The following is a 14,145-nucleotide window of genomic DNA, read 5'->3' as shown; positions in this document are numbered from 1 at the left end:
CATTGATTATGTGACACAGTGCACTCAGTGAATTGGGTTGAACAAGCCTTGTTGGCATCTCTTATTAACAATTTAAAAAACCAGACAGTGCAGGTGCATATAGGGGGAGGGATCGCTCAGTGGTTTGAGCATTGGCCGTCTAAACCCAGGGTTGTGAGTTCAGTCCTTGAGGGGGCCACTAAAGGATCTGGGGCAACAATCAGTACTTGGTCCTGCTAGTGAAGGCAGGGGGCTGGACTCGATAACCTTTCAGGGTCCCTTCCAGTTCTATGATATAGGTATAGGTATGTCCGTCCATGGGGGGAGAGTGAGTGGGACCTGTGTGAAATATATGGAGTCTCCAAAGATTGCTTTTCTTTCATCCGCTTCCAACCAAACCCCTTCAGAGTTGGGTTTGAATTGTTTGATTTGGCAGATGTTGGTTAACCCCTTGTGTTCTGTGCCCAATTTCAGCGTTGGTCAGACTACGTAGAGCGGTACGTCAACTCTGATTCTACCTCTCCCGAACTTCGGGAACACCTGGCCCAGAAGCCGGTTTTCCTGCCGAGGTGAGTGAACAAGCCGTGGCTGTGAAAAGTGACCCACAGACCACAAGTACCCATGTCAGCAGAGGGAGAAAATCTTACTCCGTCACATTGTTGGCTATTGCAGTCTCTTGTTTGTTTTTAGTACTCTGCCACTTTAGAAGACATTAACCTGGGAGTAGCATATAGAGACACAGTGCTGCTGTTTATTCCAAGAGCCCACCCTGGGCTCCTGCTCTCCAGTGACTGAGAGAGGGCATAGTCCACAGGCAGCAGGGAGGTCAGAGGTTTGGGGAGTCACCAGCCCCTTTTTTTTTTTTGGGCAATCCTACCTTTGCTTACAGTAGCCCTCTAGCTAAGTGCGGAAGGTGCTGAGTCAGAGCTTTTCATTAGCAGGGAGTTGGTTGCAAAATAGCTTTGAAAGGCCCTCACTCTCTGTAAACAGCTGAGATCAGTGGGTTGGCTTATGGTAGGCACATGAGCCTAACCAACTTTAATTTGTGACCATTCCACTCTGAGCAATACTTTGGGTTCCGAAGGGCTGGCCTGGAGCCACCACATACGTCCAGCCTAGTGGACAGAGGATGAGCACTAATCCCAGCAGGGATTCTCTGGTTTACAGGAACCTGAGGCGGATCCGTAAGTGTCAGCGTGGTCGGGAGCAGCAGGAGAAGGAAGGGAAGGAGGGAAACAGTAAGAAGTCCATGGAGAATGTGGAGAGCTTGGACAAGCTGGAGTGTAAATTCAAACTGAACTCCTATAAGATGGTGTACGTGATCAAATCGGAGGATTACATGTACAGGAGGACCGCTCTGCTGCGTGCTCAGCAGGTAGGAGTCGAGTGAAAGGAATGGGATGAGCAGCTGGTGTTTCCCTGAACCTCTTGCTCCCAAAGGGCATCTGGGGAGAGTCAGATAAAGTGTCCGGGGGGGGGGGGGGGGGGTTGTTCTCCTGTAACATTTAGTAGTCTTCATATTGCTTTGAGGACTGGACACGACACGGTTTAGTCCACTGGACGCTGTAAACTTCCTCTGAATGTTCCTGAGATGTAACCCTTCCTTTCCTCCCCCTCCATTTCCCAAACTCTCCTGTTAGAGTAGGCAGCTGTTAGCATCCTTTTACTTGTAGGTTTCTTGCCTAGGGGCACCTCACATTGGTTGCTAATCTCCCTTGTTAGGGTGGGCCTAAAAAGGGGGATAGCAAAGAACTGAAATGCTGAAAAACTGACCCGTGTTCTGACATAGCCCTCCAAGCTCATCTCATCAAGGAGCTGTGCCTCGACCCTGCAGTCACTGAGAGTGGGAGTCTAGGGTTGCTCCCGGGCAGCGGAGCACTGCAAACGAATATACCAGCTGCTTGAAAGTGCTGGGTCTGGGACTAGGATAGCCGCAGTGATGTCATAATTACAGAAAGGTCCAAGGTGGATAAAAATTGGAAGACTTTTTTAAAAATTAAATAAAATTCCTTTTTACAAATTTTTGTTACTTATAAGTTTTTCTTTTTAAAAATGAGCCAGTTTAAAATGAAATCAGAATTTAATACAAAATATGTTGAGGCCTAAACTTAGAAGATTATAATAAGACATTTAAATAACAAATAAATATGCTGAATCCATGACCCTCTCTAAAAACAAAAAAACAAACAAAAAAAACCCACTTTGAATTAAAAGCTTCTTTTTTATATAAAGAAAGATTCAGGGAAAGCATCTAACTTTTGAGGTCAAGTTTCAAAAATATGGTACAGTTGGTTAGCCTAGGTCAGGGATAGGCAACCTATGGCACGTGTGCCGAAGGTGGCACGCAAGAAGATTTTCAGTGCCACTCACACTGCCTGGGTCCTGGCCACCAGTCCGGGGGGCTCTGCATTTTAATTTAATTTTAAATGAAGCTTCTTAAACATTTTAAAAACCTTATTTACTTTACATACAATGATAGTTTAGTTATATATTATAGACTTATAGAAAGCGACCTTCTAAAACCATTAAAATATATTACTGGCACGCGAGACCTTAAATTAGAGTGATTAAATGAAGACGCGGCACACCACTTCTGAAAGGTTGCCGACCCCTGGCCTAGGTAATTTAGGTAATTTCTTTTCAAGAGACATAGGCGAGACTAGAAATTTAAGCCGCAGTTACTTTCACTTAGGCATATTTGAAAATTTGCTCAGACCAACCTGAAATAATCAGTTTAATTCACTGACTACAGTTAATCCCTCTATTTAATAAATTATTTAATTGTCAATGTGAAGCATCTTTTGATAAGAGAAGTTTGTGTCTAAAACATTTAAGGTTGTCTTGTTTAATACAAATACATTTTATATACTGTTTTGTTTGTTTAAATTCCAGTCACCATTCTAATGCAGATTGACACAAAACATGAGCAAAAAGTTAATTATCTAGTAAATAAGCAATATATCGTTCACCATTTTCTAACATACTAAAAGTGTTTGGTTAATAAGAATCTGAAAATATTAAGCTATATAATTCCTTAAATGTATATAGTTATGGTGTACACTTCTAGGTAGCAAACAGATGTACCAAATCTACTGTAAAATGTCCATTTAGTTGTAAGTCAAGGTGTTTTAATGGGTATATCAACTAATGAGTGCATCTTTCTTTAGAAAACAGCTGAAATACAAATGCTGATTTAAATCAGTCCACCCTGGAAATGTCACAATGCATATTTTCCCAGGACTCAGAAGTTCAGGTTCTAACAGAATAGCACAGCTATGGGAATATGTGTAGTAGTTACTGGGACTGACTACTGTAATTAAGTCAGTGTTAAACTTAACTAACCCTTTATTAAATTACTCATAACTTTACTCAGATTCCTTTTTGGTTTGAAATTTCTTAGGCTCTGTTTCGGTCCAAAAATAACTTTATTTTAGTGGGGGTGCCGTGTGCATGCGCGCATGTGCTGTGAGAGGTTGGGAACAAATATATCCGTCTCAGCACTCCCCTCTTCTATTCCAGCTGGAATTCTTGCACGCACGTGAGACTGTTTCTGTATTGTTTTTTATAAACCCCTGCATTGAAGGCTGAACACAGTCTTGCATCACCTGACACTGCCATTAATCAGGGAAAAGATATGAGAAGCTTAGCATTATTGCAGCGTTAGGGTTCTAATCAAGCAGTCAAGTCAGGAACTTCTGGAAATTACTTCTATTGCGTGTTCAATTCTGCTCTGGTGCACATGTATGTTTTGTGTGTCCCTGTTTTGATCATTAGCAGAGTGTTGAATCCATTTCATACAATATACAGGATATACACTGTGGCAGAGTTAACATTATAGTTCAGAGTTCAAATTCAAAAATCATCAAATGTTTGTTGATGACTTCTGAGCACTTGATTTCACAGACTTAATTTTCATTAACACTAGGCTTTTGGGGATTTCCAGTTGGGGAATAAGGATGGCTGTGCCTGCTTGTTCATACACTGCCTCCAATTTACTGACGCTTTCCCTTGATCAGTCGGCAAGGGTCAATGTTTGTATTGCCAGTTCCCCAGCAGAGCTAAACATCTCAAATCTGTTGGCCTAGGGAAGTGGATTTGTTTTCGCTTTTTAAGTGTTTCGTGATCTTTTGTGTCTCCCGTTTCTGTAGTCCCATGAAAGAGTGAGCAAGCGGCTGCACCAGCGATTCCAAGCCTGGGTGGACAAATGGACCAAGGAGCATGTGACCCGTGAAATGGCAGCTGAGACAAACAAGTGGCTAATGGGAGAAGGGTTGGAGGGTTTGGTGCCCTGTACCACTACCTGTGATACAGAGACCCTGCACTTTGTGAGCATTAACAAGTACCGTGTCAAATACGGCACAATATTCAAGACACCGTAAAGTCCCTGAGTGAGGGAAGATCACGTGGTGTGTGTATGTGTGTGCGTATCAAGGAAACGAGGAAGATGCCTTTCTCCCCTCACTGTGTATCTCCGTAACATGGCCAGTTGACTAGTGCGAAGCTGGTACAACCTGTCACCAGTGGGATTCGGTTTAGGAAAACGGATCTCTACAAACCTAAGCTGGAACTGTTGCCAACAGGCCTCTGACTTCAGCGTGCACTGTGGAGGGAAGGACCCTTTTCAGAACTGAGTGATCCTAGAGAAATGCAGCTAGCTCATATGCACCAGCAGTTTTGAGACTAACTCTTCAATGGCCTGAGCTTCAAGGGAAGAGAACTGGATGTTGCATACATCCTGACCGGAGTGGTGCATTTAAAGTTATATGCTCAGATATGTCGTGAAACCTACATATGTGAAACCTACATAGAGGTGCCTATCACAACTGGATTCTCCTCTGTTAGACTGCTGCAGGTTTGCCAGGATCTCACCCGGGGTCACCCAGCTCTGCAGTCCGGCTGTCGAGAACAGCATCTCCTGGATCTGACCCTCGACTCCTCCCTCCTTCACCCTGCTGGACTCCTGATTCAACCAGCTCAGATTGGTCTGTCCTTTCTAGTGCCAGCGGGATTGTTTTGTACCTACTTCTTTACTAGTCTCTCCTAGTGCCATGCACCAGCTTTTCACACACATACGCACACACAGCAGAAACAACACAATTTTAACGTTCCCCTTCCTTTTTTGTAAATAAATGTACATATTGTCAATTTTTTTTTGTTTTTTTATTAAAGGAAGTATGCTTGATGTGCTAGCATAACTGTACCAGCTTCTTGTGTACCGTAGTACCAGGTGGCTTGAGAGTTAGTACCAACAAACAGACCTATGGAGACATTTATTACACTTTTTACCAAAGGGATTTATCGTTGTAGTGCTTTTGTGTGGAAACTTTTCTCTCCTTTCTTTTGTAAATAAAAATACATCTTGGTTCTTATTGAGGAAGACACTCGCTCACCCACAGCCCTGTTCCTGTTCTGAAAGGCACCATGCAGCATGCAGTTTGCAATGGGGAGAGGGGACATTTGACCATTTTATTATTGGCTACACAATCTGAGGGGAGAAGGCAGAGGCAATGTGTGTGGTTTGTGGTGAACATGACCATGTTCTAAGCAGCCTGTTAAGATATATAAATATATATTATATAATTTTTAATTTTTTTTTTATTTTATTTTTATTTTTTTTTGGTGGGTAATTTTTATCCACCTGGTCTTCCAGCTCAGAGAACCTTCGCTTTTGGGAAGTGTTGCTGAGCTACCTAGCTGGGGTTGATTGTGCTTATGTATTTTCCTTCTCAGTATTGGAGAAAACATCCTAAGTACCAAACCAGTATTTCATTAGAGCTGCTTTGTGTGTGTGTGTGTGTGTGTGTGTGTGAGAGAGAGAGAGAGAGAGAGAACGGCAAGGCGGGTAGGCTGTGTGATGCATTTCACTAGTGAAATCCACAAATGGGATATATATTTTTTTAAGCATAGAAGTTTAGTGCTGGCAGATATTTAAGCATTGGAAGATTTTGGTTTTCAGACAAGTTGGCATGGACTTCGTAAGCCACGACAGACCCAACTGCAATGTCTCTCCTCCTCAAAGGAGGCATCCTTTCCTTGCACAAAACAGTGCTGCCAGTTGTGCCCGAACAGCTTCCGTTGTCCCAGCTGGAGAGCTGTGAATGCAGCTTTGCTGCTTTTCAAAGTCCACTTCTGAAATCTGTCCCAGGGATTTCAAGACAACGGGTTGTCCCCTCAGAACTGAGTTCTCTTACCTTCCCCGGCAGAGAGATGGAGAAATTAGGGAGAGAGGGTCGGGGGAGGGCAATCGCTCCAGCCTTTGTGCAGCCTGGGAGAGCAGAGTGGTGAAAATGCATGGCCTATAAGGGTCACTAGTCATTGGCAGCCAATGTACAGAGAGTAATTCCAGCCATTGTGATGAATGGGAGCCTCCTATGGAGAGAGGAAAAGAGAGTAAAGAGCCCACAGGGGAGTTTTCAGAGTTTGCCAGCAATAAGTTACCTGTCCCGTTTCTCCTCCTTTTGCTGTGTTCAGACAGGAAGGGGGTTTTATTGTGTCCTCTTCCATTTCAAAGGTTTTACACACGCTCCCCTGTGCCTCACCCCACCCTCAGGTGTTTCTTTTTAATGTATGTTAAAGCTGATCTGGAAGTGGAAGTCAGGATGATTTAGACTTTACCAGCTTGGAAGTAACAGCTGCTGCTGCTTTGTGGGTGTTTTGTCCAAGAGTCTGTGCCTGCATGTTATTTGAGCGGAATGGGGTTAACATGGCGGGATTCCTGCTGTTCAAGGTACCCAGGAAAAAAACCCAATAAAACACAAGGAGATCTCCTCCTGCAGCAGGGTTTTCACCTACAGCTTTCATCCCTCCCGATGTCTGACTTCTGAGCTCCAAGCTCTGATCCCAGCCTGTACAAAAGCAAGATTTCTTTTTACTTTAAATTGCTTTTTGTATTCTGTAATGTGATCCTTGGCCACCTATCCATGTGATGATTTCTATACAAATGTTGTAAACTTGACTGTAGTGCAGTATTTCCATTAAAATATCAGGGCTAATCATTGTGTACAGATTTTTCTTCCTTCTTGATCATACACAATGAGATTTTGACACACACTCTCCTGAGGGAAGGGAGGAAGATGCATCTGATGGAATCACTCCTTTAATAAAAACAGAAGTAGAGGTGGTGGGAGAAGATAGTAGTAGACCTGAAAGTTTGATCTCTGTTCAGGACACTCACAAATGACCAATGTTTGACTTACCCTAGCAGATAAATGTAAGGGTATCGCCTCTGGATTCCAGATACTAATTTGTAAGCAATTCCCAGTTCCTGTTCAGAGGTTATAAACTCTTTTTATTTTGTAGCAGTTGCAACATTTTGTGGTGGTCGAGAGCTAATAATTAGCCACCTCTTCCGCTGGAGTTGGGAGGTCATCCCAGCTGCTATAGATCAGAACAAATAAGGAAGTTATCAGCCCTGTAAATTTCAGTTCCGCTAAAGCTGCTGGGGGAAGGGGTTGCCCCCCTCCCCCCAAATCCCTTGAGTCATTCTGGGAAATGGGTTAATACAATTTACCAGCCAGTGGAAATGTCAAAAAAAAATCTATCCCTCCGTCTTGTTAGCAGCAGGGCTGTTAAATAATAAATCAATCCTTTTTGGTTCCTTAACAAATTAACAGTTCTCTTTAGCCTGATTCTTTTTTGATATAGAGCTGTCTTCAGCACTCCCTTTGCCTACATCCAGTGCTTCGAGATTGAGGTCTATCACATACACAGTCATGGTGTTTAGGGCCACTAAACACCTAGCCCCCTTGACGTGAACATTGCATTTTTTTTAGCCTAAATGGTAACATTACACTTTATATGGCTCAGTATTTTGTGGAAGAGTTTAATAGTTTTTCCTCCCTGCTTTCTGTCTCTTCCCGTTGGGTGAGGAAGCCCCATGGGGTAATTGTGTTGTATAAATACTGTACACAGGTAAAACTACCAGAAAAGCTCAACCAGCTGTCATTGGGTATCCAAAGCCATAAGCTAAGGAGCACTGAATACAGACTGTAAGTCTATTAATAACAAATAGGGGGACCCGAGAGATGCAAATAATGGCAATGTCTGAAGGTGCTCTAAGTTACTGGATAGCCTGTCTGGTTTTCAACAGTGCTTTGAGCCTCCCTTTGAAGTCATCCCTTTTGGACTCTGAATTTAGGGATGCCAGCAAGGGTCATAGAGCACAATGATCCCTTCTGGCCTTAGAATCTTGTCTGACTGCCTGTATAACCCAGAACTTCCCCCAAAACATTCCTTTGGCACTGCAGCTTTAAAAAAAAAAAAAAAATCCCCCAAAGATGCGTGTGGAAGTGCAGCCCACTGCCCCACATGCATGTCTGTAAAGCTGGGCCGTTGGAGTATTTTCAAGGGAGCCAGAAGATCTGGTGAGTGCTGTCTTGACTCAGTGATGCTGCCAAGCGTGTTTGTGTGGCCAGACCAGGAGCACTGCAGCGTGTGCAGCTTCCTTCGCCAGCGGTTGGTGACAGGTCAGCAAAGGTTTGTGACTTCAGGGTAGCCATTCTGTGTCTCCAGGCAGTTTCTTGCTTGTCTCTGTAAGGGCTGCCACATCTTACTGAAGGCTGAAAATCTGAGGAAGCATTTGCCTCTCTGGTGCTTAAAGCTGCAGCGCTGTCAAAGGTTCTAAAGAATCTGTTGTTCCTTCCCCTCCCAGGCAAAACCAGATTTCTGTATCTAGGTCAAGCAAAACAGCTGCTCGTAAACCACCGTGTTTGCCTTTGCACTCTGTGATGTCCCTGGCATGCTGGATTAGTGACATGGTACTTGAGGCAATTAATCCTGGCATTGTCTGGTAATCAGAGGAGTTTCACCAAGGGGTGCTTTAAAACTTCTCACTCTCAGCTTCCAGGAATTTGATGTTTCGGCCCGTAAGCGGTCCCGTCTTTGACACACATGGGGACTTTTCCCAGTTGGGTGGTAGAGAATCTGTTGGAAGTACATGTTCCCAAGGCAGCTGTAGCACCTCTCTCCTAAGCTGCTTTCTGGAAGGTGTCCCAAATGAAACCTAGTCTCTTTGGATTCCCCTAGGAAGTGGCTGTGTAGTAGAAGCAGTCTATTGGTCTTCCAGGAGCATGTTTATAAAACATCACCTCCACGACTGCAACCCCACCCTCGTATCTTCACATCCAACCAGCAGAACTTGCATGGAGGAGAGAGTTGGCTTTGTATTGTCCAATCATTATTAAAAGTCTGCCTTGTGTGCATTTACCCTATTTTGGACCCGGATGGTGCAGATACTGTATTCTCATTCTAGATCAGTGGTTCCCAAACTTTAACAACCTGTGAACCTGTCAAGGCTCCTTCCCCACTCTGAACTTTAGGGTACAGATGTGGGGGTCTGCATGAAAACTTCTAAGCTTAACTACCAGCTTAGATCTGGTCCGCTGCCACCACTCCCAATGGGCTAACTCCCTTCCCTGGGTAGCCTTGAGAGACTCTTCCACCAACTCCCTGGTGAACACAGATCCAACCCCTTGGATCTTAAAACAAGGAGAAATTAACCATCCCCCCTCCTTTCTCCCACCAACTCCTGGTGGATCCAGATCCAATCCCCTTGGATCTAAAAACAAGGAAAAATCAATCAGGTTATTAAAAAAGGCGCTTAATTAAAGACAAAGGTCTAAATCATCTCTGTAAAATCAGGATGGAAAATAACTTTACAGGGTAATCAAACTTAAAGAGCCCAGAGGAACCCCCTCTAGCCTTAGGTTCAAAGTTACAGCAAACAGAGGTAAACACCTTAGCAAAAGGTACATTTACTAGTTGAGAAAACAAAGATAAAACTAACACGCCTTGCCTGGCTGTACTTACAAGTTTGAAATATGAGAGACTTGTTCAGAAAGATTTGGAGAGCATGGATTGATGTCTGGTCCCTCTTAGTCCCAAGAGCGAACTCCCCCCAAAAACAAAGAGCACAAACAAAAGCCTTCCCCCCACCAAGATTTGAAAGTATCTTGTCCCCTTATTGGTCCTTTGGGTCAGGTATCAGCCAGGTTACATGAGCTTCTTAACCCTTTACAGGTAAAAGGATTTTGGAGTCTCTGGCCAGGAGGGATTTTATAGTATTGTACACAGGAGGGCTGTTACCCTTCCCTTTATAGTTATGACAGAACCCCTTTCACTAAAATGTCAAGTCTTGCGAACCCCCTCCTCAAAATGAATATTTCCAGGGATTTTCTCCTTTACCTGAGTATAAATTATAAAAACAGTAATCTTGGAAATATAAAATTTGTTTTGATGACAAGCTTATTACACACTTCATTATTAATTATTATTTATCATTACAGTATTTTTATTACATTATGAAAACGGCAACACTCTTCCAAGATCTTACTTTCGTAACTTGTATCACTTTGAATAAGCCTGTTATAAGACAAGGCTCCTACGTTTCATGCTGTTTCACCTCTGATACTCCTTGATGAAGGTATTTAAGAAGTCAACTTAGAGTTCCTCCTACACAAGCGTTCAGGTCTTGAGCAGTCCAGACAAACAACGCACGTTACAACAAAGCTTAAACTTGTTCTTCCTAATAATTTTAAAACAATATTAGCTGCCTATTTAATTTTAAAAACAGGAAAAAATATCCACCTCCCTTTGCATTTCTTATAAGGAGTTTTGAAGTTTAAATCTTAGTGTGATAGATATGCTTGCTTTGATCTGCTTAGCTCTTGGAAGTCCAGGGGCTCCGGGCTGCTGGCCCTGTGCTGCCCGGGGTCCCTAGGGACAGCTCTGTCCGTTATTCCATTAGGGAATTTTTTCTCCGCGGACAACCTGTAACATTTCGCGAACCCCAGTTTGGGAACCACTGTACTAGATTAATTCATCAACACTGCTGCTGTACGTCTGATGTGCAGCGTGTAGTCTGCTGAAGAGCAGATTCGATACGAGCTGTGGCTTCACTCTTCTCTTCCCTGAGCTCTCCTACTGAGAGGTGAACAAGAGAAGTTTGTTCTTGCTTTGAGTCCAATAGCTTGGTGCATTGTTCAAGGATCTCCTATATAAAGATGCTACTTATCATCTGTCTACATCTTTATAAGGCCCCCATCAGTGCAGTATTTGAGTGCCTGTTTCTGCCCAAGTTGCATAACCTCTCTGCCTGTTTACACAACAAGGACATCTATCACTGTCTTTAATGTTGAGAAGGTAAGAGTTTGATTTCAGGTTTTGGATGAGGACAAAATGGAGACTTGATTACATGCCAGGCATCTGCTCGTGGAGGTGAGGCTGAACATGATGATGATGTTTTTTGGATTTGCAGCGTTCGCCTCTGCAGCAGGTTGCCCAGCTCTACTGTCCAAGAGAGGAAGCTCATCCTGAGCTCATGTAATTTTGATCCCGCCCCCTCTTGATAGGGCTGCTTGCCAGAGGTGAATTCTCACTGAGCGATACCCTCCGGGCAGCCTGCATGTAACTCAGAGGTTCTGGGGAAGATTTGTTGAGGGGCCAGAGAAGGCCAAGCCTGACTGCTGCTGCTTGGCAGGCCACTAGCCTTTTCTCCTGAGCCTTGGTTCCCGGAGGGTATACATGGCAGCCCTCTGTGCCCTTGGCCACTAATCTCTTGTTTTTCTGTTAGGCTCCATCCAGAGATAACGGATTGCAGAGGGCAAACTCAAGAGAGGTTCTGGACTCCTGGGACCTGAATCTTAATGTTTCTCCACCATAGGCAGGTCGGGGAAATACCCTTGTCTCCAGGGTTCCCTATTTAGTTCCCCAATAAGTCACTGGTGATCAGTGTGTGTCCCTAATAGCCCAATTCAGGAGCTGGAGCTTCCATCCTCTTCCCCTCGGTGGAGGAGGAGAAGATGGAAAAGTCCTAGACATACAAAAAGGGCGCCCTAGAGGTGAGTGAGTCTGACCACCCGTTCATTCTGTATGGTGCAAACTGAGCTCGAAAGCTTTGCTTGGTTGGCAGGTGTATGAGTGAGGCCTGTGGAGCCAAATAAAAGGCTCCTGCCCTAGAGATCAGAGCTCGGGTAGATCTTGGTGAGAAAGAGACCCCTCCCTTCTGGAACTCTGCAAGGCAGTAACCTGGGTATCCTCCTGCTTTCTCACAGGTCTCTGCAAGTGCTCTCTTGCCTATATGGGGACATCTACTGGCAGCCTGCCCATTACTCCTGCGGTGGCTCCCTCTGCTGGACTGTTTCAGCATTGCATCCTGACCCAAGTTTGGTCTGAGCATCTTCAGTGAGTATGCGCCCATCTAGGCTACGTCAGCTGCTGTTTTACACCCCACCTTCCATAGGCTTCCCTCATCCACACAGCAGCGTGGTCCAGCCCATATGATCAGCCTGCCTGTGTGAGCAGAGCATCTAAGTAGCTAGACCTGCGGGAAGAACTATGCCTGAATTTCTCTCTGCCTGAATCTTTGTTTGCAAAGAAGGAAATGGATAACAAAACATGAGTTTGCAACATGCACTTATCTTTAAAAAGCAGCCAACTGCATTGGTTGTAAATAGGGAGGGTGTCAGGAAATGTGGGGAGAGGAGTCTACTGTGGGTGTGCAAGTCTCTGTCTGGGGAGTGAACATGAGATCTTGGGTAACATCCCTATGCAGTCATGAGCATGCAGCTACCCCCAGACTTAGGAGTACCCTCACTTATGAAAGGCAGTTATGCCCTTGTGTGTTGCTTTATACAGTTGACCTGTAATGGCGGTGCAACAGAATATATACGCCTGATTCTGTACGATGTTTCCTTCCCCTTCGCTAGGCTCGAGTATGGAGCAGCAATTGCAGTGAGGATAGACCTGCAGCGAGGCCCTGAGAACCCAACACCCATCCCGCAGCTTCTGGTCCCAATAATCTTGGGGACTGACTGTCCACCCAGCTCCTTCCCCTCCTCTGCCCGGATGGATTGGGGGCAAGAGGCACCTTGAAGGACAGAAATACAAGCGGTGGCTTGTGCCCTGCATGCTGTTAAATAACCAGGCCCGCCTGCCTCCCATAAGAAACATGATGGACAATTGAAGCCAGAGAAGAGCAGGAGGCTTGGACCACCCGCCCTGCTGTAAGTCACGGCTGAGGGGTCTTGCTGTGCTGGGAGGAGGGGTGGAGGGAAATTGGGGCAGGGGGCAGCAGCCACATCGCACGGTGGCTGGGAGCCAGAACCCAGTTGGAGTGACCTGCAGAGCGTAGGAGCAGGGAGAAACCCCAGAACCAAGGGCTATCTTCTCCCCGGCCATAGTTTGAAACTCCCTGTCCCATGGGGTGTTCCCATCCTGGCCCAGGCAGGAGCCATGGCTGGCCAGCAGGGTCTGGGAGTCAGAAGTGAGTCATTCCTGGCAGGCAGGGGGCAGTGGCAAGCAGACAGGGGGTGGACTCCACAAGAGGGAGGAAAACACCCTCCCATGGGAGACCCGGCTGCTGGAGGAGACTTTTCCCCCTAATCCCTCACCAGCTGCGGTGCCGCGGGCAGGGACTCTGAGCAGCCCCAGCCAAAGGCGAAGCCGGGGGTTGCTCCGAGCCTCATTTGGTGCTAACTCTGCAGAACCCAGCCAGGCGAGAACATTCTTTGAGGATGTAAGTACCAAGCAGGGCAGGCCCCATGGCGCTATAGGGCACCCCACAGGGGGAGATGCTCAGGACCTGCCCTTACGTGGAGGGGGCTCAGTGTCAGATGCAGGCACATTCCTGGATTTGTGGGGCAGCTCAGTTCCTCTGCTAGGGGAGGCAGGGATACAATCATTCTTGGGCCCTGGGCCCACAATTGTTCAGCAGCCCTGCGGCCCAGCAGGAAGGAGGGGAGTTTGCAGAGAATTGTCCTGTCGTTTGAACTAGCTGAAACCTCTCCGGCTCTGCAGTTGCCAGGCTGATTCCCAAAGCATGTGAGGGCCTGAGCCTGTCCCCCCTAACCACCCTGCGCCCCCTGTCTGCAGGAGAACAGCGGCCTGAGGCGGGCCTCCATGGAGCTCTTTGGCCACCTCAGCAAATTTGTTTCCAAGAAGTCATCCCTCTTTGGGGCTGAGGTGGAGGAGAGCATGGGGACGCTGCTCATCCACCTACAGGACGGGGACTCCCAGGTGGCCCAGGTGAGTGCAACTGAGGGCTCATAGGGGCAGGGATATCTGGGGGCATTCTAACAGCATGGCAAGAGTGGTGCAAACTCCCCCCTCCAAGCCCTAGATCTCCTCAGTGCTGCCCTATGGCACCCAGGACCCCCCACTAATCCAGCC

The 14,145-nt window shown here is 45.9% G+C and overlaps 1 protein-coding gene across 1 annotated transcript in view; it reads left to right on the top strand.

Annotated features, from left to right (window-relative positions):
* SIN3A (SIN3 transcription regulator family member A) overlaps positions 1 to 5,323 on the top strand; it is a 69,830-nt gene extending 64,507 nt beyond the window's left edge. Inside the window, exons 19-21 of the mRNA XM_065412777.1 lie at positions 454 to 548; positions 1,147 to 1,354; positions 4,128 to 5,323. Coding sequence (XP_065268849.1) covers positions 454 to 548; positions 1,147 to 1,354; positions 4,128 to 4,358 — 534 coding nt within the window. The 3' untranslated portion in view covers positions 4,359 to 5,323. The remainder of the gene's footprint in view (positions 1 to 453; positions 549 to 1,146; positions 1,355 to 4,127) is intronic.
* The last annotated feature ends 8,822 nt before the right edge of the window (positions 5,324 to 14,145 follow it).

This window comes from Emys orbicularis, chromosome 10, assembly GCF_028017835.1.
Source record: "Emys orbicularis isolate rEmyOrb1 chromosome 10, rEmyOrb1.hap1, whole genome shotgun sequence".
Lineage (NCBI taxonomy): Eukaryota > Metazoa > Chordata > Testudines > Emydidae > Emys > Emys orbicularis.
Note: the sequence above shows the minus strand (reverse complement) of the source record. Positions and strands in the feature narration are given on the sequence as shown.